The sequence below is a fragment of the Lycium barbarum genome, chromosome 11, assembly GCF_019175385.1.
Source record: "Lycium barbarum isolate Lr01 chromosome 11, ASM1917538v2, whole genome shotgun sequence".
Lineage (NCBI taxonomy): Eukaryota > Viridiplantae > Streptophyta > Magnoliopsida > Solanales > Solanaceae > Lycium > Lycium barbarum.
In genome coordinates, this window is record NC_083347.1 from 47327959 (window position 1) to 47352688 (window position 24730).

The 24730-nt window shown below is 37.2% G+C and overlaps 1 protein-coding gene across 4 annotated transcripts in view; it reads right to left on the reverse strand.

Moving 5' to 3' along the window:
- The window catches only part of LOC132618188 (exocyst complex component SEC3A-like), a 47086-nt gene that overhangs the window by 17063 nt on the left and 5293 nt on the right, over positions 1-24730 (reverse strand). For all 4 annotated transcript variants that reach the window (XR_009574018.1, XM_060333252.1, XM_060333254.1 and 1 more), the window contains exons 6-22: positions 23555-23703; positions 22260-22377; positions 21798-21902; positions 19843-19944; positions 19622-19759; positions 18962-19090; positions 18794-18874; positions 18639-18713; positions 5270-5443; positions 5013-5163; positions 4872-4936; positions 3759-3929; positions 3593-3672; positions 2674-2755; positions 1994-2091; positions 1803-1911; positions 1613-1681 (exon numbers count right to left, since the gene is read on the reverse strand). Coding sequence is in view for 3 of the 4 variants with exons in the window: in XM_060333252.1 (XP_060189235.1) it covers positions 1613-1681; positions 1803-1911; positions 1994-2091; positions 2674-2755; positions 3593-3672; positions 3759-3929; positions 4872-4936; positions 5013-5163; positions 5270-5443; positions 18639-18713; positions 18794-18874; positions 18962-19090; positions 19622-19759; positions 19843-19944; positions 21798-21902; positions 22260-22377; positions 23555-23703 (1896 nt within the window). In the remaining variant the exon portion in view is untranslated. The remainder of the gene's footprint in view (positions 1-1612; positions 1682-1802; positions 1912-1993; positions 2092-2673; positions 2756-3592; positions 3673-3758; positions 3930-4871; positions 4937-5012; positions 5164-5269; positions 5444-18638; positions 18714-18793; positions 18875-18961; positions 19091-19621; positions 19760-19842; positions 19945-21797; positions 21903-22259; positions 22378-23554; positions 23704-24730) is intronic.

A 24730-nucleotide genomic window follows, 5' to 3' on the forward strand; every position in this document is an offset into this window, starting at 1 on the left:
CCAAATCCTTCTCCACATTTTGGGCTAGCTTTTGGCTGCGCTGCTTTCAACCTTTTCAAGTACAGGGAACTGGTGGAGCACGTATGGTTCCCAAACTTCTAAAGCAATTTTGTGGGGCTCTGTTTTAATGCTGATTTTTAAAATAACAGCGGAACTTCTTGGAAATTTGAAGTCTTATGTTAGAGAAGAAGATGGTGAGATGATTTTTAGATTGACTGTTGGATTGTGTGCTCTCATTTTTTGCATGAATAGGTAGTACTTACACTTGCATATGTAGAAGGTGACGATGATGACTTTGATGGACACTGTAAAGGGTTTTGAAGGAGGAAAATTTTGTCTTTTTTTTTTTTTTTTTTTTTTTTTTTTTTTTTTTTTTTTTTTTTTTTTTGTGGTAAATTGTCATTTTGATTACTTAATCCCAGTATTGTTACCAGTGTATTATTTTACCACACTGGTGTGGAATAAAATAATAGAAAGATTCATGTATTAAATTAAATTGGTATTAGTTATACGGAACTAAAATGGCAACCAAACTTCATATAAATCAATGCTGATTTTTAAACCTGGATTATTTGCCTTAATACCGGCAACCAGATGTGCCCTAAAAGGCTAAGTCGGTTGGGTTTAAGCTAAAAGTTCGGTGTGCAACTAAGGAATAAAAAGGAAGCACATCGAGCCTCTTGGTTCTTACAATGGGGCTAAAGTGATGGTAAAATCATAAATGTTGTTTACTGGTCATAACTTTGACCCTGTATGTACTCTTAAGATAGGCTGCAGCAGAAGTCAAACTGGAACATTTGGCATCAGATCATCTTCTATAAGATATACTGAGGTATCCTCAGTAGTGTCACTAAGGCACTCATATGTACCTTCGCCATTTATTCCTTCTATGCTTGAACTGAACTTTCACATCAATCAGATGATAGATATACCCATTTTTTCCCTATGATAAGTACTGATAGACAATACTAGAGTTACCAGTTAAGACCAGTCACTCATTCTTATCAGATCCTTGTTTTCTGTCTTTTTGTCAGTTCTTATTTAAGCATACGTAATAGAGATAATAGCCGGACATCAGTCGTTTTATATCAAATTCAAACAAACAAGATTGTTCTGAGATACCAGTTACTTCCAGCTTCAAAGTTCATTAAGAGATAATTATATGATCACAATTAAATTAAAAACTATTGGACTACAAGGTTTAACCCGTCTAGCCACCAAAAAGGAAAAGAGAGTAAAAGACCAAAAAAGAAGACATGGAATCTTAAACTGAATACGAATGCGCTTGCATCATTTCTCACAAGATACTCATCACAAAGGTTCAAATGTCCAAACAAAATAATATTTTGAATCCAGCATTTTATTTTGATCATATTTTCTTTCAGTTGCTGTACGGAGATGTTCAACACGATGTGAAATTAATCAAATAAAGATCTAAGACTACACAAATCTCCTTGATTTTGAACGAAATCATGTACTGGCACAAATTAGCAGTTATCTACTATCAGAGCATTGCCAAGACACGTCCTCGTACAAGGCAAATTAAGATACTCTGAAATGAAGGGCAGTCTGCAAATATCAATAGTCTGAGGAGAAAAAAAAAGGAACTAACCTCCTCTGGTGTAATTGTGTACATTAAATCCTCGATTCTTCGAGCAAATTGAAAAAGTCGCTCAAATTGCTGGGGAGAAATCACAGGTTCTAAGGTATCTTATCAGAGATAACAAATAAAGTAATAGGACGGCAGAAGCAGAGTAAAGTAAATATTACACAATCATGAAGCGTGAAATAGGATAGCTTACGTAGTAAATAATCGTGTTGATGTGGCGTGTGCAAGCTTGTTCATAAGATTCACTTGCTTGGTGATAGAATTTTGCTAACGTTGGCACGATATTAGCCAGGTCATACAGACTGCATAACTGTTTCAATCAGCACAAAAATCTGATTTTGTGGATACTGTAAATAGACTTCTGAACCCAGAGGTGAACAATACCTATTCTGAAATGCTGCGTAGTTTTCTAAAAGCATGATATCTTGATATTTCAGGTCTGTTTGAGCAATTTTGTCCAAAGTAACAAACATTATAGTGACCTGCCAAATAATAAACAGTCGAGCCACAAAATACAACATACATAAGGGAACAAATATAACTGACCACCTCAAACTAAGAAATTGAACTCACTGCACCTAGAAAGAAAAAGAGTTCTGCAAGTATTTCCGAATTCACACTTCAGCTGATTTATTTTCTATTATTGGATATTTAAATGATCATGGCTTAGTCGCTTTCATTATTTTCATTTCCATATTGCTTTGCATTTCTTGGTCTTATCTGACCTCTTTTTATGCTTTCTATTGAGCCGAGGGTCTTTCGGAAACAGCCGTCCTACCTTGATAGGAATAAGGTCTGCATACACTCTACCCTCCCCAGACCCCACGTTGTGGGATTTCACTGGGTTGTTGTTGTTGGATATTTAAATGGTAAAACTCATATGCTGAATTACATACCACAGTACTCACATCAGGAAAAAAGGAGGGTAAAACAAGACAAACAGTAGCATATATTATGTCATGTCATTCTAAAATTTTCAACCGTTAATTTCAGTATTTCACAGCTTAATGGCCGTTGTAAATTTTAACGCATCAAGAAAACAAGTGTGAGATGGAAGCACTCACAAACTTTGTGTATGCCTGATCAACCAAATCCCTTGATTGTCCTTGAATGTACTGCTCCATACGGGTTGCAAGGGTGGCGAATCTAGATGAAAAATTGCATACCCGATGAAATGATCGATAGTCAAAATGAATAAGTAAGAGCATTCTGAGGCAAAATAAGTACAAATTCTGATTTCAAGATAGAATTACTGAAAGGCTTACTGCCTATAGTTGTAAATAAGGTTATTCAAAGTGTTGTTGAAGGATTTTAGGAGGCTTGGAGCTACAATTAGCTCACAGCATAAAGCTATGATGAAGCTAATCAGCTGTAACAAAGAGGTAACGGAGATAAGGCAGAAAAGCCACATTTCATAAGTACAAAAAACAATTTCAGGCACTATTCAATTGGGGGACATCAAATATAAAATGGCATATTCTAACTCCTATTTGATAAAGAAAAATGAGCAGAAAATTATAGTAATAAACTAGACGGGCAGACTTCCAATTTCAATTTGGAGGAACTATTCGCGAGTATATGTAAAAGAGCAGTAGGAATCAATCTGTTTCTACCTTTCCATACTAGGAGGAAAAGAAAATATATCCTCATGAAAGAAATTTCAACCTATACTACTCATAGTGACGCTAATCTCCCAATAAAGTAATATGGGACCAGAGCTTATACTGTAGTATACTAGCATGTCTAAACCTGTTGCATTAATTAGATTACACTCGAAATGAGAGAAGAGATAAAAGTAGAAAGCTCTAGCGGCTAAAGTTAACTAATTTCACAATCTTGACTTACCTCTACTACCAATAACTATACACTTCCAGCTCTATCTACATGCAAACTTAATTTGAGCCATTTAACTGTGGTTGACAGTAAATCTAATCCAAAGAATTATGGAAGTATACAAAAAGCCTAACATGAAACTCAGTTTACCTCGGTATAAATGATAAAACTCCCAACTGCCGAACATTTCGCTCATTTCTTTCAATTTGATGGCATGTTTCATCAACAAACTGCAAAAGCAAAGAGAAAACTGAGAAAATGTTATCCCTTATGAACTGCAAAAACATAGATGACTATGAGGGATGCAGTAGCTCACACGGCTGAACTGCATTGAAATTCTTGATTCCAAGTCATCAAGCAAGATGCGCACAAATCCTGCTGCATCAGCCTTCTGACCTGGAATATAACGCTCTGTGATTCCATGCATTGATATGCAGCACATTGGATCAATCTTGCCTGCCCAATCAACCACAGCGAAGACGTCTTCCTAAAGCACAAATAATCCTATCAGTGATATATTTTTGATAGTTTTGATTCGTCAAAACTATATTAAAGTATTTAGTTAAGTGAAAGGACAACCCAATCAACAATTATGTCCAATGAAGAAGAACCAGGCTATTGTGACAATCATAAATTCCAAACCACAATGTATGAGAAAATGAGAGAGTGGGGACTGAAAAGAACAGATAAATCTATGAATACCAAAAGAATAGATAAAACTTGGCAAAAAAGGCCAGTGCTAATTCCTCATGATATAGACAATAAATTATGTTAGACAATGCAACAAAAAGATCAGCGGACTTGGTTTACTCAAGGGCCTTGTTCTCCACGGTACATAAGGAAGCAGTGGTGCAGCACAGAGGACCCCATCTGCTAAGATCAGGTAACAAAGGCATTTTGACACAAGAAAAGAAAAGATTGTCAAGTGGTCTGCTTGATGAAGCAAAATCGATAGTCTTGTTTCCTGTTGACCAAAATAATTTTCTGATTCTGCAGGACAACTAAGGTCGTAGTATGGGATGATAGTAACATAGCTATACTGTACCAGATAAATTATCAACGCCACGGTGATGTGAAGATGTAGATAACATAGAATGCAAAAATAAAAGAACTAAACACAGCCAAGACTGTGAGGTGGTTTTGTATGCAGCACCCATATTAACTTATTAACTGAAATTTGAGAGGTCTTTCTCGCTCTATTAACTTAACCTACTGTGTCCTTCTTTTCTTTTATTGTTAATAACATTGGTGTTTGAGTACACAAAGAGTTGGATAAAGTGTATATTAAGCGTCTCACAAAACAAACTAATTATGCAATAAGGAATTCCTCTTTGCACCCAAAACAAAAACAAACAAGAAAGAATAATCGGCATTTAACAAAAACTGCTGTTATTAATAAACAAGGCTATTGTCAGGAAAATAATGTTACTTGGATTCCATCAAGCAATTCATGTAGTGATTCATTTAGTGCCTCTAGATCTGCAGGATTTTGTCCTGCAAAATAGAAAGATGGTGGTCCTTGATAAACTCCAAACAGGACAAGGCAAGAGCAGAAAACAGGAAAATATACCAGTTTTATTGTCAGTCTCATCTATATCCATGATGCCTAAATCATCATCCGCATCATCCTTATCATCTCCAGCTTTGTTGCCATTGGCAATTCCTTCTGGTGGAAGCAGTGTAGGAACTCCAAAGCACATGAAGTGTGCAAAGAAAGAACTCTGGGATTTGGAATTAAAAAATGATTGAAGATAAACTTTGGGTAGAGACAGCAACATAGACACTCATACGCATATATACGAGGAAAAAAAGAAACTAGAAGAAAACCTCATCAACAAGGAGTGGGATAAATATTGTAAGCATTTTAGCATATGCCTCAGAGGCTGCAGAAGTGTCTGCGTTATTCACGCTCTGATTCAAACCTGTCAAACCTTCAAACCATACAATAGGATTTTTTGATGCCTTTGTACTGGCACGAAGCTCATTTGCAAAATCACGAGCCTGCAAATAATAGAAAACATAAGCATCATAAGTTAAACTTGAAAATTTTCTTATTCAAGGATTTACTAGAAACAATAAGAGTATTTCTATTAGCTCTAAAATCTAATCCAAGGAGATTCAGACGGCACAACGTAATGGTGTCTTGTACCAACAGAAAAGAGGAATCAGAAAGGAAAGAGGGAGTAAAGAAGAAATAGGAATGAGATAACTTGAATTCTTGCTTGTTTTCTTCCAACCGTGACCCACAGTTATTTATAGATTGATGAAGTTGTTGTACTCCCCAATCAACTTCCCTTACTACCTTGGTTTTCATAACTAACTTTGATTTTCAGCTACTCCCCCCGTCCCAATTTGTTTGACACTTTTCGCTTTTCGAGAGTCAAACGAGTTGTTCTTTGACCGTAATTTTTTCATGTCTTTTAAATATTTTAAATTATTAATTAAGATGACTTATAGTATTTTTTACGTAGTTTCTAAATATGTGAATTTTGTTTCTAAAAATCTAAAGATTCTATGTTCAAACACACGCTCAAAATTAAGAAATTTGACTCTCGAAAAGCGAAGTCAAACAAATTGGGACAGAGGGAGTACTATTTACCACAAGTCCTTGAAACATTCTTTGCTCAAGGCATCCAAGTATCTGCTTGAATGGAGCAATGAGGAAACAACATGGACCACCAGTGAGAAAGCTGGCAACCTCCACAGGCCACGAGGGGCAACACAGAGATTGTTACATCTCGAAAATTTTCGTGTCGTTCGCGTCATAAGTAAACTAACGCAAGCTCGGAGAGGTCATGGAACTCTTATAAGGTTAAGGAACACTTCTAATAAGTGCTAAGCAAGTGTCTAAAGGTTTCGGGATCAAGTGAAATGGAGGAATTAAGTTTGCCAAAATTTTGGTAAAACTTGGCAGAATTCCGGACAGAACTTTTGGTCCAACTTGAGGGAGGTTTATCTCCTAGAATATGAGGAGTTATGGAATACATAAACTATGTAAATTGAAGTTCCTTGAGTCTAGTTTCCAATGCAACAAACCGTTCGTCGATACGACATCGGAGTAGAAAGTTATGGACGTTCCAAGATAGGCTGTTAGAATCTTCTTCGCGAACGCGAGACAAGGCCTCGTGAAAGCGAAGGGAAATTATTGAGTTGGTGGAAACCGACCTTCTACCCTATAAATACCAATTGCCACTCATTTTTACCGCACTCTTACACCCACAAAGGTCTAGAAACTCCAGGGATCACTTTCCTAACATTCCATAGTATTAAAACCAAGAAATCATAAGGAGGTTATGTAATCTAGGCTCGGGAAACTGGTGACAACATCGTATTATCGTGATTATTGCGAAGCAAGGTGAAAGATGGCGGGATCTTGGGTTTGAAGCCATTAAGGATCAATTGGAAGTTAATAAGGTAAGATCCCTCCTCTATAACTATGGAATTGAGTTAATCGGAAGTTATATTCGCTAGATTATTATGTAATACGTCGAATTGGACGAAAGATGAAATAAGGCTTGTATGAAATACCAGAATGTTGATTATATGTGATTGTTGTATATGTTGAATTGAGTTGTTTTTTGGAGGATTTTAATGGTTTAAAGTGAAGGAAAACATAGTATAAAGGTCGTAGTTTAATATGTTGATGCTGTTGGCTTATGGACTGATTTTCGAAGGAAGTTTTGGACGGATTTGTATATGTTTTTCATGTCGTAACTTGATTATGTTATTGTTGATGTTGTTAGTGATGTCTGGGAGTTGTTTTGGAATTTGGAGGAAGTAGATGATATAGGGGAAATGCTACCCGAATTCTCGTAACCCGAATTATCCTTCGGTATACAACTTATCTAAGTTGATGTATGAACATGATGGAATATGATTAAGCATATATCTTTCAATAAAGGTTCGGGTGAAGGACGAGCATCGGAATAAAGGATTCTTTCAAGTAACGGCTTGACAACTAAGGTATGTACGGTGTTCGTTTCCCTCTTTCTTTGGCACGAATCCAACTAGAATATGAACACGAGCATTCCATAACAATTCACTCCACTCCTATGTTTTGTATTTCAAATTTTAATGCCTTAATTATTTGATTGATTCTTGAAATATTATCATGTTTATCATCATTAAGTTATTCCTAGGATTCGATACGAATTCCATAATTCATTCGGAGGTTACCGACCTTATGTCACTCCGAAAGGCCCAATGTCAGTTCATTGACTCTTCATGCATTATATATATATGCATTGCACTATTTTACTATACTGCGTGATGCTATAGTCGGCCAGGCAGGCACGTAGATGTGCACACCACTGCAGTGGGGAGGTTATGATGATACCCCGGATGCGGGATGCCCCGGACACGGGATGATGATGATGTACTATATATATACACACACACTTGCATATGATTTTTAAACTCATGCATTGCATAACGTTCTCAGATGGCTCAGGTTACTTCTATCCTCTTTATATTTCTTTCTTACTTATGTTATTGATTCCTGCCTTACATACTCAGTACTTTTATTCGTACTGACGTCCCATCCTACGGGACGCTGCATTTCGTGCTGCAAATCCTGACAGACAGAGCGGAGGACCTCTTCAGTAGGATTGACAGCTCAGTGACGTCAGCAAGTGTCATTCCTCTAGACTTGCTTATTTTGGTACATGCTATGTTCACGTGTTATGCATATGTATCTTTTGGATATGACGGGTCCAAGTCCCATCCAGTAAGTCATGTATATGTACTCTTAGAGGCTCATAGACACAGTGGGTATATAGATGTTATGTCTGGCCTCGTCGGCCCTATTTTAGTTTTGATATTCTCTTGATAGCCTTGCCGGCTTTATGACACTCATGATGCTGCAGCGGCCTTGTCGGCTCGCCTATGTGTGTGTTTGTGTGTGTATATATATATATATATATACACACTCTTAGAGGCTCATAGACACAGTAGGGTATATAGATTTATGTCTGGCCTTGTCGTCGGCCCTGTTTTAGTTTTGATATTCTCTTGATAGCCTTGCCGGCTTTATGACACTCATGATGTTGCAGCGGCCTTGTCGTCTCGCTTATGTATATGTGTATATATATGTGTGTGTGTGTGTATATATATATATATATATATATATATATATATATATATATATATATGTTGAGTTATTGCATATTTCTGTATTTTGGGCCTTTTCTGTGTGCAGGTGTCCCTCGACTTATATTATATGATAATTATGGTCTATGTTAAGTCAGGTGGTATCCGACCTACGGGTCGGTGCCCGTCATGCTCCTCGGTGGGGTGTGACAAACTTGGTATCAGAGCAAGTCAGTCCTAGAAATGTCTATGAGCCGTGTCTAGTAGAGTCTTGTTTATGGGTATGAGGCGCGTCATATTTATAAACAGGAGGCTACAGGACATTTAGGAATGTATCCTTTCTTCATAATCTAGATCGTGCGATAGAGCCGAAACGTAGGAAAGTTCATTCCTAATCCTAATTTCCCGTTGAATCGCCGTAACGTCGATAATGAGAAAAACCTCAGTTAGTAGAAGTGTGGGGACAGCTCCGAGGGTGAATATTAGACCAGCGCCACCTGCCGATGCAGGTCAGAGGGTAATAGAAGAAAAGAGGAGAAGTATAAGTTATACGATTGAGACCGACCCCTCAGAGATCATTATTGAGTCAGGCCCTTCAGAGATTATGACTTCTATTGAGGAGGACCCATCTGAGGGTTCATATGAGACACCTGTTTGAGCGGCTTCGGCCACGACCTCACCACGGATTTTGGTCTCGCATTCTGGGCCTGTTGAGCAGGATGTGAAGGGAGCAGAGTAGGGGTTGACACCTCTAGTTTCCTCTCTGGTCCAGGATTATGTTAGGGCCGCTACGGACGTTAGCATTACGGAGGTACCGGATAGTCCTCAGTCTTGGGAGTCCTTTGACTTTGACTGTGACAAGCTCCAAATAGGCACATAGTAGTTTAGAGTAAAAGGAGTGAAAGCCACTTAACTGTAAGGAGAGGAGCTCTAAGTTGATTTTTTTCAGGGGGAAGAGAAGAGCTCTAGGTCAAGCCTCTTATTCTATTTATTCTATTGGGTCTACCTGTCGGACAGGAAAGCGAGACAGAAGTCTCATTATTCATGGTGCTGCAATGAATTCAAATAGATTTCCATTCCGGTAATAGAGAGAAGTGGATCATCACCCTGTAACTTTAATAATAAATAAGCAACTTCCTCGCGCTTCTGTTAATCAGAGATCGCCAATATATGTTATGAGATATGTACAAGCGGAAGAGGATAGTCAGGGTAAGAGAAGGAGAGTAATTGATGAAGATAGGAGGATTCCGCTTCAGGGCATATCTGATCGAAGCTCTCATGTACAGGACCAGGACAAAATGCTTACAGGTATATGAAACCCCTCCATTGAAATTGCTTGTGTTTATATGTATATATTTTGGAACCTAGAGTGCCAATATTTATTCAATAGATAAAGGTTCTAGGAATTTGATGTTAAAGGGGAATCAAAACAAAAGTGACGAAATCGCGACACCATTCAACAAACAAATAAGATGCGGGACTTCCCTATCCAAGACAATATAACTTACTGTTCCACCCCTCCCATTAGTGATATCGAAGTAAGGGACCCCAGATTTACTTTATGCTGCATACCCGAGCAAGAGGATGTCAGAAGTAGAGCCTAGTACTTACGACATGATGCGTGATACACACAAGAGAGTAAGGGCTTATTGAAGTGGGTAACAGTGATGATGGAATGACACGAGATTCAGAGTACGTATTAGAAATCACGATTGATTAAACGCAAATCAAGTAAGAAGTTCAGGACATCATTGGAAGGTAAAAAGGAACTGAAATAAGAGGAATTAGGGATACTGAGAACATCTTGGGCAAGTTTCGTGAACAATTACGAGATAAGGTGCTAACGGATGAATTGGATGCTAATCAAGACAAACAAGTGTAAGGAAATAAGAGGATCTACAGAAAGAAGAACTTAAGTGTGACAATGACGGAGAATCGTAGTAGGAAATGAATTAAGTTAACAGGTAGACTATGCGGGTCTAGGAATCCTATCTACCTTACACAGACATGATCATATACGCAGAACTTGGTCTAGAACGAGCCGTACGATAGCCAGTGGAGCGAGCCTTTAAATATGATAAGCGCCGCGAGGAAATGACCGTCTTCGGTAAAAGGAAGAAAGACACTAATCCCAAAAAGTAAGTTGAGTCTGAGCTGACATCAAGATAAGGGTACAAGGGAACCATCGTAATGGATGGCTTCAAGACTGCTAATACAACAGACACTATGCGGTGAGATCACAAAAAGAGGAAGTTGAGCGAACTATTCCGAAAACAGCAGATGAGCCATATGAAGACAAAATCTTAACTTTATCATTGGAAGAAGTATGAGCTGAAATGTAGGAAGCTGAAATAACATGGAGATTTCACGACATAGATCCTAAGTACATAGGTATTAAACTCAATTGGTAGGAATGGTGGTGAGATGATAAGTTAGCCCTCTATAGAAAGAATGATGCGAGAAAGGAACCTAGTGAAGTAAACCACCATAAAGAAAAGGGCAACAATCACACAAACTTGTGTACACGAGGCACGAGTCGGAACAAGTCAGGGGATTACATAGTCTTAAATAAAGGGAAGCAAGCAAACCCGAATCGTTGAGGCAAGCTGTGTACCTAAATTGCAAATGGTAATTGATACCTATAGTTCTGAGTCCAAGAAGAGGTACTTCGCGGATAATGCATAATGTGTGTAAGCACAAAATAAGAACGTTCAGTAAAGGCGACATTATTAGTAGTCGAATAATGCTGAATAGAGTTCTCAGATAAGGGATGCAGTAACAGGAAACCATAGACCAGGTTCGAAGAACGAATCCTGAAGACAGTTATAAGGAGACAAACACCAGAAAGAAGGAAGAGCATGTCGCGGCTAGGAGCCTGGGTATGGATAAAGAGACTGAATAAAGGGTTTATAATAAGAATTTCTACCTCAGAATTAAGTATTAACCAGGGAAGGCAATGAATAAGGTAATACTGAAAAGACAAGGAGAATCCGTTACAAAAGGTGATACCTAACCCAATTGTTTCCAAGAAGATAAGGCTAATATCCAGAGTCTAGTCTGGAAAGGTAAATCAAAAGCTGAGACAGACGAAAGTGCGATGATTCGTCAAAACCTAACCTTGAATAAGTTAGAAAATCACGAATTCAGGAACATATATCTACGGGTAGCCAATACGTAACTGGTCATACGTATGTATTGTGAATTATATTATAATAAATTGGCTTCTACTAATGAAACCCCCCTATATTCGAGGACATTAGATGTTATACCTTGTACTAGACATTACATTGTAGCACTATTCACGCGATTTGTCCGTTTCAAGTCAGTTGGAGTAAGTTTGAGGAAAAGATCTTCCTTTGAGGATTATAAGTAAAGCTGATCCAGGAGCAATTGAAGACAGCTCAAGTCGTCAGAAATCCTATTCAGAAGTACGAAGCTGAGACCTAGAATTTCCAGTTGGCGATGGGGTATTCTTGAAAATGAAAATATTGTCTATGAAGGGTGTTAAGAGATTCGGTAAGAAGGAAGAACTCAGTCCGAGGTTCATTGGCCCTTATAAGATCCTTCGAAAAGTCGAACATGTAGCTTATGAACTGGGACTTCCGTCAGAATTAAAAACAACTCATCCCGTCTTTGATGTCTCTGTTAAGGAAACGCATTAGAGATCCTCCAAGGATCGTACCATTAAAAGATATGCAAGTCATGGATAGCTAACTTACGAAGAAGAGCCAATTTCTATCCTTGACAGGCAAGTCCGCGGACTTAGAACTAAAGGTATGACTTTCATAAAGGTGCTGTGAAAAAGCAAGGGCAAGAAAGAGATGACATGGGAAGCCAAAGAGGAAATGAAGTCCAAATACCCTCACTTGTTCCCTGCTAAAGGTATTTAATTGCCGAACGTCCCTCAATTTCCCTCAATAAAGTCAACTTACACGTGTATGCCAAGACCAAATGTAATTCTTATTCTATTCATGAGACATTGATATTATTAGATGGGAGTTGTAATTTTTCCCTCAAGATAAGACATGGAAAGCATATGTAAATGTTTAAATATGATCCTTGAGTGTAAATATGCCAATGATTTACGAGCAGAAAAAGGTGAAATAGGAATTACGAAAAGAAAAGAGTATCGATTATATGGAGGATGATGCGTAAAGTTTAAAAAGGGATATGATTGGTTAGGAAAGGTAAAAGAGCAATGTATGCTGTTCAATGAGCTAAATATTGACGAGGGCCTCCTTATTGTATAGAGTATATTGGCAAGGGTGTTATACAGAGATATGAGATTCATGTATCCGCATTTGTTTTCATTTCCGGAGGTAAGACATCATAGCCTTCAGGTATGCATATGTTGTTAGTTATTGTCATTGGTCGTGTGGGGGCCATTGTTGTGCTGGTTGTTGTAGCCCTATGTTGTAGCTCGGAGAGGCCATGGAACACTTATAAGGTTAAGGAACACTTCTAACAAGTGCAAAGCAAGTGTCTAAATGTTTCGGGATCAAGTGAAATGGAGAAATTAAGTTTGTTAAAATTTTGGGAAAACTTGGCAGAACTCTGGACAGAATTTTTGGTCCAAATTGGAGGTGTATCTCTTAGAATATGAGGAGTTATGAAATGCATAACCTATGTAAATTGAAGTTCATTGAGTCCAGTTTCCGATGCAACAAACCGTTTGTCGATACGACATCGGAGTAGAAAGTTATGGACGTTCCAAGATAGGCTATCAGAAGAATCTTCGCGAACGCGAGACAAGACCTCGCGAACGCGAAGGGCAATTATTGAGTCGGTGGAAACCAACCTTCTACCCTATAAATACCAATTCCTACTAATGTTTACCTCACTCTTACACCCAAAAAAGTCTAGAAATTTCAGGGATCACTCTCCTAACATTCCATATTATTAAAACCAAGAAATCATAAGGAGGTTATGTAATCTAGGCTCGAGAAGCTCGTGACAACATCGTATTGTCGTGATTATTGCGAAGTAAGGTGAAACATGGCGGGATCTTGGGTTTGAAGCCATCAAGGATCAATTGGAAGTTAATAAGGTAAGATCCTTCCTCTATAACTATGGAATTGAGTTAATCGGAAGTTATATTCGCTAGATTATTATGTAATACGTCGAATTGGACGAAAGGTGAAACAAGTCTTGTATGAAATACCAGAATGTTGATTATATGTGATTGTTGTATATGTTGAATTGAGTTGTTTTTTGGAGGATTTTAATGGTTTAAAGTGAAGGAAAGCATAGTATAAAGGTCGTAGTTTGATATGTTGATGTTGTTGGCTTATGGATTGATTTTCGAAGGAAGTTTTGGACGGATTTGTATATGTTTGTCATGTCGTAACTTGATTATGTTATTGTTGATGTTGTTAGTGATGTCTGGGAGTTGTTTTGGAATTTGGAGGAAGTAGATGATATCGGGGAAATGCTGCTCGAATTCTCGTAACCCGAATTATCCTTCAATATACAATTTATCTAAGTTGATGTATGAGCATGATGGAATATGATTAAGGATATATCTTTCAATATAGGTTCGGGTGAAGGACGAGCATCGGAATAAAGGATTCTTTCAAGTAACGGCTTGACAACTAAGGTATGTACGGTGTTCGTTTCCCTCTTTCTTTGGCACGAATCCAACTAGAATATGAACATGAGCGTTCCATAACAATTCACTCCACTCCTATGTTTTGTATTTCAAATTTTAATGCCTTAATTATTTGATTGATTCTTGAAATATTATCATGTTTATCATCATTAAGTTATTCCTAGGATTCGATACGAATTCCATAATTCATTCGGAGGTTACCGACCTTATGTCACTCCGAAAGGCCCAATGTCAGTTCATTGACTCCTCATGCATTATATATATATATATATGCATTTCACTATTTTACTATACTGCGTGATGCTATAGTCGGCCAGGCAGGCACGTAGATGTGCACACCACTACAGTGGGCAGGTTATGATGATACCCCAGATGCGGGATGCCCCGGACAGGGGATGATGATGATGATGATGTACTATATATATATATATATACACACACACTTGCATATGATTTTTAAACTCATGCATTGCATATTGTACGTTCTCAGATGGCTCAGGTTACTTCTATCCTCTTTATATTTCTGTCTTACTTATGTTATTGATTCCTGCCTTACATACTCAGTACTTTTATCTGTACTAACGTCTCATCCTACAGGATGCTGCATTTCGTGCTGCAGATCCTGACAGACAGAGCGGAGGACCTCTTCAGTAGGATTGACAGCTCAGCGACGTCGGCAAGTGCCATTCGTCCGGACTTGCTTATTTTGGTACATGCTATGTTCACATGTTATGCATATGTATCTTTTGGATATGACGGGTCCAGGTCCCGTCCAGTATGTCATGTATATGTACTCTTACAGGCTCATAGACACAGTGGGGTATATAGATGTTATGTCTTGCCTCGTCGGCCCTGTTTTAGTTTTGATATTCTCTTGATAGCGTTGCCGGCTTTATGACACCCATGATGTTGCAGCGGCCTTGTCGGCTCACCTATATATATATATATATATATATATATATATATATATATATATATATATATATATATATATATATATATACTAGTGGCTCTAGCCCGGGCCCAAATTTAAATTTAATTTTTTCTATAAAAATAACTGATTATAAAATTTTCCCTTGCCCTTAATAAAATAATTTGTAGTCATACAAATATTTTAGACATCAAAATTTAAAAAGTCTTAATTTCTTCTAAACTTTATCCATAGTCAAACAGTGTTATACATAAATTGAGACGAAGTGAATATTAAATGATTGGTGTACATGTACCCATTAGCCAAATTGGCAAGATCACTTGCACAAAATGGCCGTAAACGTCACCCCCGACTCAATATATCAATAGTTCATTATATTTGTCAGTAAACTTCATGTAGACATCTGAATTATAACCTGTTCCAATTGAGCACATCACCTTATAAAGTGACCCTATTAAACTCTTTTGATTCAAATTTTTTAAAAACTTTTGCGAGTGCTAGCATCTGTTAGGTAATTAACTACATAAAATATGATATCTCCTTTATTAAACACAATGTTATGATTTGTTCAGGCTAATGTGTATAATTAAAGGAGGAGACATATTGACATTTGAAAACGCGCACAAAAGTATTTTTCAAAATTTGACGTTATCACATATTTAGATGTTCAGTTGGAATAAGTTGTAGTTCAAATAAGTTCGAAACCCGCTGGGTGCAAACAATTTCTGGGGGCCATCGGACTGGGGAAACCCTGAATTAACCGTGGTGCACTTGCGGGAAACTCCTTGCCGAGGGCCTGTGCACCCCCGGGATTAGTCGGGGCTCAAAGAGACTCGGACACCCGGTGCTAGTCAAAAAAAAAAAGTTGTAGTTCAAATGTTTAAATGAAATTTAGCAACAACTTTAAAAGGCTATCGATGTATTAAATTAAAAAAATTATAGTAAATTAAGGTAACACCATTAAAATTAAATGAGAAGTTACGTATGTGATTTTTATAATGGGTTTCAAGCCTCTTTTTTTTTAGGCATTGGGTTTTTTTTGAAAAAATAAATAAAAGAAAGGCTATTGAGATCCACTTCTTTGCTTGGAGGTGGTATACTTTTTTAAGATTTCACCGTGAAAGAAGAAAGAGGACAAACAAATTGGTTATTGGGACCACTGCCATATGTCTAGAAAAGACAACTTCAGCAGCCATGTGTAGCCACTTCATTGCGTCAAAAATCCAACAAAATTACTGTCTTACCCCTGTGAGGACGACTAAAAATCCAAGATTTGCGTTTATATATAGTAGTAATGTTGAGTTATTGCATATTTCTGTATTTGGGCCTTTTCTGTGTGCAGGTGTCCCTCGAGTTATATTTTATGATAATTATGGTATATGTTACGCCAGGTGGTATCCGATCTACGGGTTGGTGCCCGTCATGCTCCTCGGTGGGGGTGTGACAGAGATACTGTCTAAAACCTTTATGTACAGTCTGCAACAATGGCGATAAAATGGCATAGTGGTCTCAAGTGACATTGGCAAGAGGATCCAAGTTTTTTTTGTTGCTTCAGGAAGAATACCACAACCTCCACTGGGAAATGACTTTAAGCATATGGCACTAGCCTCTGATCTGTCCTGTTCAGCTATTCTTGCTGTATATGGAAAATCCATAGGTTCCGAAAAGCTTCCACTCACGTCTTACCTTCCCAATTCTACTTCACTCCGAAGAATGTCATGGGCAGCAAGATCTTTTCTCTTTCTAATTTCCCTTGATGCAACAAGGGCATGACCATATAGATATTCTTCCATATCAAGGTTTCTTCCCTCAAGTATAAGTCGAATTCTTGCCTCAACTTTGCAACGTCTCTTTCTATCAACTGCAGTGCTCCAACATTTGGCCAGCTCAAGCCTAATGATTTCAGTAGCGGCTTGACGTCATCTTCAGCAGCTGAATCATCTGCAAGAAGCTCTCCGATTTGTCTATATCTGACTCGACTAAGGCATCAAACTGATTTCATTATTTGCAACTCTTGTTCCTTTTCCTCCATTTTTTTTAGTTCTGAGAAGAGAATCATCATTTATCGAATGTTTTCTATGGACCAACTCCAACTCAGTCGACCATATTTAATCAGTAACAACTATTTCATCCTTGCAATCCTGTGGGAACATATCTCCAGTAACAGTTTCTGCTCCAACCATACTCTTTGCTTCTGTGTTACTTCCCCTAAAGATTTTGTTAATTCTGGCATACAGCCTCCTTCCTTTATTCCTCTACCGCACCTTCAGTTTTCTCTCTTGTCAGTAACTCTGGGACTCCCAGTCACAAGATTGTTTCCAAGCTTCACCTTTATTTTGGGTATCAGCAGATTTTATATTGAGTATAAACCCAGTTAATCCATTCCTCTGTGCGATCAGTAAAAGCTTGCCCTTTTTATTGCCAGACAAGACTGAAATTGATCCTCTATTCTCTTCGCGCACTCCTCTGTAGATCGAATTCTTTCTGCCATGGCTGAAGATGGCTAGGAGCCAAGATCATGCTGTGATACCACTTGTAATGGTCCCGCTAGTGCAGACAGGGAAAGTATGAGAAAACCTATTTTGTACGTGAATTAAGATTTACTCCTAGAGAGGTTAGAGCTAAAAGGGAAAACATGGTCCGAGAGCACTATAAAAGTCTTATTCCTATGAATGAATTAAAATATCATGCAAATCTTTGCTTTAGGTCTCACCAGATAATTAACTCTATGCCGAAGCTTGATTTCAGCACCTACATGGAGTAAGTTTCAGGAATTTACTCCGTCACTTTTGATAGTAAGAGTGATGTGGTCCAATTATCTTTAGCTCCTTTACCGAATTTTCTAGCATAAAAGGCATTATCAAAGTCATTCAATTCTCACTTGAACTCCAAATTCCTTGGCAGCAAAGAACTCTTGTTCTTTAAAAGAACAACTCTCACACTCCTAGTCAGCATTTGTTAGTCATGAAGTGATTACACTGATTGTACTAAGCTCTTTAAATCCGATTATGAAGGAATGTCTTCTAACTGACAGTGTTGTGGTTCTCTTATTCTTCTTTCTATAATTTCTCGGCTCCCTTCCATCTGTTTCCCATGCTTCTTCTTTCCAGTCCTGCTCCTCCATGAACACCTTTGTTGCCTTTCTTCTCTCTTTATCTCTCTCTCTCCACAGCTACCACTTCTCTACAGTTTGTTATTGTTCAAACAGAACAGTTCGCTCCTAAATTCTTTCTGAGATGTTACTGCAATTGTTAATGATTTGGCCAGCTAAACTGCCCAACAAAAGGTGCTGCTTAAAGTAGACAAATTCATCTATAAAACAGGTTCGACCAGCAGCTCTTTGATGGGAAGATGCTATAGACAAACAGGTGATACGCATGCCTTTGAGAGTTTTGAGATGAAGAAAACAGATATCTACCAGCTTAAAAGTGCATATAATGGCCAGTGAATTTAATGGGGGTTTAAGTAACCTACTCAACAGAAAGAACCAAAAGAAATTAAGAAGGGAAAATGTAAAGGACGAGAAAAAACTAAAAGGACAAATGAATAAAGATTAATAGCTTTCTGACCTCCCGGCGCAAAAGTAAGTTGAGGGAGGTACAGTAAGCTTTTCTTAAAGGGCCCAAGCAATTCTTGTCAAGACTCTGCAAGTGCAAAGATTGAGAGAATGACATAAGAAAGTACTTAAACAATGCTAAAATTCGAAAAGTTGAACCAATCTGACCTTCAAATGCTGCAAAAGACGAGCATATGTCCTGCACTTGTATCGGAGATCAGCATGGTCAGGCCTTTTCAATTGCCCACGCTGTTTAATTCATATTATCAGCAGTCTTTAAGTGACTATTTATAGAAATATCATGACATTAACTCAAGTAAAACTGAATTTTTATACCTGAGAAAAATAACTCTTATCACTCATCATAAAATCCACCAAACTGGAAAAATAGTTTCTCAAGAATTCAGATGCTCTTTTAACAAATGCCGTTTTTAACTTGTCAACTTCTGCTCGTTTTTCTTTCACCTGTAAGAGATTCAGGGACATTTTCACAACTAAAAGTTGCTGCAGCTTTTACAAACGATGTATTACTTTTTAGATAAGTAACTTTCTCTGTACAAGTGCAGAGATGACCCAATGCCTATGCGACAAGTGTAGAATAGCATTCAATTCATTAAGTAAACAAGCAAATAGAATGTAATGACAGGACATTTAATTTCCACATTTTCCTGTCCACTTTCAGTATAGACAACAGGCCCAAAAAAGACTTTCAGGAACTTGAATCCAGCACTATCTACACTCATGACTGAATTTTGCAATAATTCAACCATTTTTAAACCGGATCCAACTGTGGAATCCACAACAGTTCCAAACGATTTTTTTACTCAAATCACTTTATAGGAACCAGTCATCCAAGCCCTGACAGGGAAAATTTGTACTTACCTTAACATATGCATGCAGACCTACATTAATTGTCTGGCTACTTTACATGCTGAAGCACAATAACAAAAAGGAAGCAAAAAGAAAAGGCAGAAAGGAATAAGCAAGTGGACATACAGCTCTCATGTTTGCATAGCTAGGATCCAAGTTAGGCGATTCAAGTCCAGGTAGAGCATTAGTTAGCCACTCACATGCCTCAATGTTCTGAGGCATTCTTGCCTCATCAAATGAACCACCTGTTAAACACGCTGCATACTACAAACCAAGAATGAAGAAATGAAGAAAATTAAATTATTAGATGGCACCACTACCCAGCTCCAAGAAAGAAAGAGAAACACCTCAGAAGGGATACGCAGTCTTTCAAGAAGCTTATCAAGTTCCTCAATCAATGCTTTGTTGTTTACTGACTGCATTTCCAGCTTGTTGTTGCGGGTTTCTATCTGCATATTGTGAAATAACCAATACTTCATTAGCAAAGGGGATCTAATTCAAATAATCTATGTTGCTCGGATACATCAATTCTTGCCACACCCGTATTTTGGTGTGGGTGTGGATCCGTACCCTATTTGGTCGAAGTATATGTTGATTGGGTATTTGGTTTGATTTTTGTTTTATGTCATATATATTACATATACATACATTCACATAAATTACTGGAACAACTTTGCTATTATTCCAGTAACTTATGAATTAACTGTTTACAAAGAATTTGATTATACTTGTTTTAATTTAAGAAATTCAATTAATTTTAAAAATATATACTATAAGACCGGCTATGTTATATGGTAGTGAATGTTGGGCTGTTAAAGTCCAACATATCCACGAGATGAGTGTTGTTGAGATGTGGATGCTAAGATGGATGTGCGGTCATACCATATTAGATAAGATTAGAAATGACCACATTCTCTAGAAGGTGAAAGTAGCACACATTGAGGATAAAATGCAAGAAGGTCGCTTGAGGTGATTGAGACATGTTCTGCGCCGACCTATAGATGCATCGGTCCGTAGGTGTATGGTAAGTGAAGGTGTTAAAAGGGGACAGGGTAGACCTAAAATAACATGGAAGGAAGTTGTCTCGAAAGACCTGCAAATGCTTGGTACCAATACAGACTTAGCTAAAGATAGAGCACAATGGAAGAAAAAAACCCATATTGGTGATAGCTACTAGTTGAAGATGGGTTTTAGACTTGTATGGAACTTTTATTATTATTATTATTATTACTTATATATATATTTAACGTATTTTTCAATTTTATTTTATTTATTATGATGATAATATGATATGAGCTTACATGAAGAAATGAGGATTCACATAGTCGATCCCAACTTGTTTGGGACTGAGGCGTAGGTATTGTTGTATCTTGACACCCGTACCCATATTCCTAACCATACCCTGAATCCTAAGATCAAAAAATACTAATGCTATACTTATATCAATTTATAATTAGGTAATAGTCAGTTTTAATTTAACTTAACTAACAGTAATGGACTTAAACCACTTAAAATCTCCTGATACTTTTTTGGACTCTCTTAGCTCCCAGTTTTAGTATATGGCACATTGAATGGAGCTAACAAATTCACTTTTATACTTATTATCCTTTGCACTAATTGCATCTTCTTGATGCCATCAATGATATCACTTCATCAAAAAAACAATTATAGATTTAAATCACCTTGTTAATCGAAAAAAAAAGTATTTTTTCAAAACAATCTTAAGTAACTAATTGTCATATAAATTATTCTTATATACTAATTGGTCATATTAGAGCACCCGCATCCATAATCCAATCCATATCGCCTAATCCTAATATTTATGAGATGATGAATTCGACCTCTAGATCCGCATATCAGATGCCCACACCTGTATCCAAGCAACCTAGAAAATAATAGAGTCCTGACACTCTAATACGATTGAAGATACATGTATTGTGAAAAACTTGGTCTAATAGCAATTACAAGCTAGAACCATTCTGAAGCAGATAAAGAAAGATCAACCCCATCCTATTTGTAATATTATACCAAAAGGTCAAACTTTTGCATATCCACACTGTGTTTGAATCAGGAAGGGATTCATATTCCTTTCTGATTAATTAGCTAATACAGTGTTAAAATGCATGAATTCTGGAAAGGAACGACAAAGGGTGGAAGTACAAAGAAGTGAAAGAACTATGATTCAAAATAAGTTTCACATTCAGGTGATTCGACAATTAAATATATGAATCAATTAACTAGGAAAAGAAGAATAATCATTTCTGATAAGATTAAACAGAAGCGGCTGCACAGAAATTCTTACTGATTCAATGTCTTCTCTCATGTGTCTAAGTTTTACATTAAAGATGCCCAACCATTCATCCATATCTTCAACACAGTTGGAGGCCGACTCAAGGCCATGCAAGACCTGTAGGACCAAAAATTTAGAGACGGAAGCACAAACTTATCTTTATTGAAAATATGGAACGGTCACCTCATCGTACCAAAGGGAAAATATAAATGTTACACATAATAAAGTGTGAGAGCATAAATATCAGGGAAATGGTAGGAAGCTGAATCTAAGGAACAGAGAACAAGGCAAACTTTGCCTGCTATTGCTCTTGGCAGAAAAGAAGTTCATAATGAACGAGCCGAATAGTCTTATCAAAGTGAAAGGCTATCAATTGCAATAAAGAGGAAAATTGTAGCAACTCCTGAAAATAGAAACCAAACTCTGCTCTGACACTGGCATCATAAGAACTCTTCAAAAAGAAATATGGGTCACCTCATCTATTAATGGCTCATTTTCCAAGATGGCATGCACATTAGCAGCTTCCAAAGCTTGAAGCTCTCGCTTCAGCCGCTCAGAGAATGCCTCAGCTTCACCAATACCCATTACATAACTGTAGGAATTTGAAAACCAAAATCAGGAAATGAGCCAAAATAGTGGTAAAGTGAAACAAAGGGCTTGTCGATTAAAAACAGCAATACAACTAGGTAGGAAACTTTAATCAGGGAGAACACAGTACAAACTAAGTGTCTGCTAATAGTACTGTCTACAACAACTTAGATTCTCCAACTACGAAAACAACAATAGCCAACAGTGGTTATTTAGAAAATTATAATGATTCATTAAACCCATGTTGGCAATATCAAACTCAGCATTAGATGCCTAATCAAAGTTGAAAAATGCCTAATTAGACTTAAAGTATATGGTCTTGTATATACATATAATAGATGAAGAGGTATTTTAAATATATAAAAGTAGATGATTCTTCAATTCTCCATTGCATGGAGACTGCAAAGGCATTGCGAGGTAATTTCTATCAGCAACTAGCTTGCCTGATACAAGATAGGTTCAGCAGTAATGCGGTTTGCAGGTTAAACCAACCAAAATGTAGGTCCACAGTAGACACAAAATTCAGAAAAAAGTACTGGCATATGAATTACAACATTCTTTTGTAAATTTTGCATTCATAGTCACATAAACACTTTTGTAACCAAAACTTCAGCTGTTTGTACTCATCCCGCTCTTCAGCAATCTACAGGAATTCTTTGCTAATTATTTCAAGACAAAACTAATCCTACCATAAACTCCACGTCTAGTAATTAATACAGTGATTAGACATGGGATCACTGCTTGCAATGTCTTTCAGATTAGACTGGTAATTCACCATTAGGAATAAAGAAAGCATGAGAGAGCCTGGAGGGCACTAGGCACAAACAAATTAGATAGTTATTTGTATTCAGAAATAAAAGAGTGCTTTAAGACAGGTTTCTCAATCATTATTCCACTTAACACTGTACCCAGGTGGCCAAGATGAAGTTTTGTAAATCTCCTCATTTAAAAAGAAAGGAGGCTATCTTTTGAAGTAGGTAAAACTCCTACAGCCCTCTATAATGCAAGAGAATACTTGCTTTTTAAAGAAAAAATAAGTGAGAATACTAGCCAGTTCCCTCCATGACATGATAAAGTCATGGCAAGAGGTCAACTTAAATGAAGCAGACATAAGCAGTTCAGATTTTGATCAAAATTAGGCATAATGCAATATTAAGAAGAGTGGGAAAGAGGTTACATACGTGCCTAAAAGAGCCTCCATGTCCTCTTCCTCTGCTTGAGATACAAGTTCTCTTTCAACAGTTACTGTCATCTCACCTTCTTTTGCTATAGTAGGGAGAGGCCCATCTTGAGGATTAGCCTGTTGTTTGGTAGTTGCTGGAGTATTTTCCTGCATTAGATCTATATAAATTAGAATTACATAAAATATATCAAGCAACAGCTTTTATTTTAGTTCTTCTGGTTTAGAAACATATCATGCAATGAGTTGCAACAAATAACTATTTCTAATGTCAATAGCTAAGTGTTTATCTTCAATTAAATAGAGAATGTACATATGACCTTCAAAGACACTCTAACTGAAGAAAGAAGAGAAAAAGTGAAAACACTGCACTTATAGTAACGAATGACTATTTGCTTACTGCAGTTTCCTTCTTTAACTAGTAGAGAGTCTCCAACTGGGTACTTTGTAGAGAACATAAATGACTTTAGATCCATAAGCAGATTAATAGAGAGTTTCCTACATGCTTACTGCTTGTAGGGATACTAACAGACAAAAACTGTAACATTTGAACTTTAAAGGGCACAAGAGGCAAAAAGTTGTTCCAGGTGAAATGACCTTTTGCAAAGACTTCCCTGTCCATTCACCTTTATAGACCTTTTTCTTTAGATAAGACACTAAAATTCTCAACTTTAACAGACACATTCCTGATCTTCCTTCAAAGATAAAATTATAGTATAGATCAGAAGAAAAATATTGACACTAACAGAGTCCATCTTCAGCAACTAGACACTATAATTCTCAACTTTAACAGACACATTCGTGATCTTCCTTCAAAGATAAAATTTTAGTATAGATCAGAATAAAAATATTGACACTAACAGAGTCCATCTTCAGCAACTAGATAATACAATTGTATGCTTTATAAGAGAACGGGAATAATCTTATTTCCTCTCATCAAAAGACGAAACAAAAGGAATGACTATATTATGTTAAGTGCATTCAGAGAAACCCTATCACATTGTTCACATGCTTATTAACAGGGAGACAAAAGGCAAGAAGTTGATCAATGTAACATGATTAATGCCACCACTTAGGCCGCTCTCGTTCGTGGACAGGATAAAGTGGGATTCAAGTTTCACTGATATAATCATGGCATAGGGAATAACTAAAAATTACTGGTATCCTCAAGTTTGTA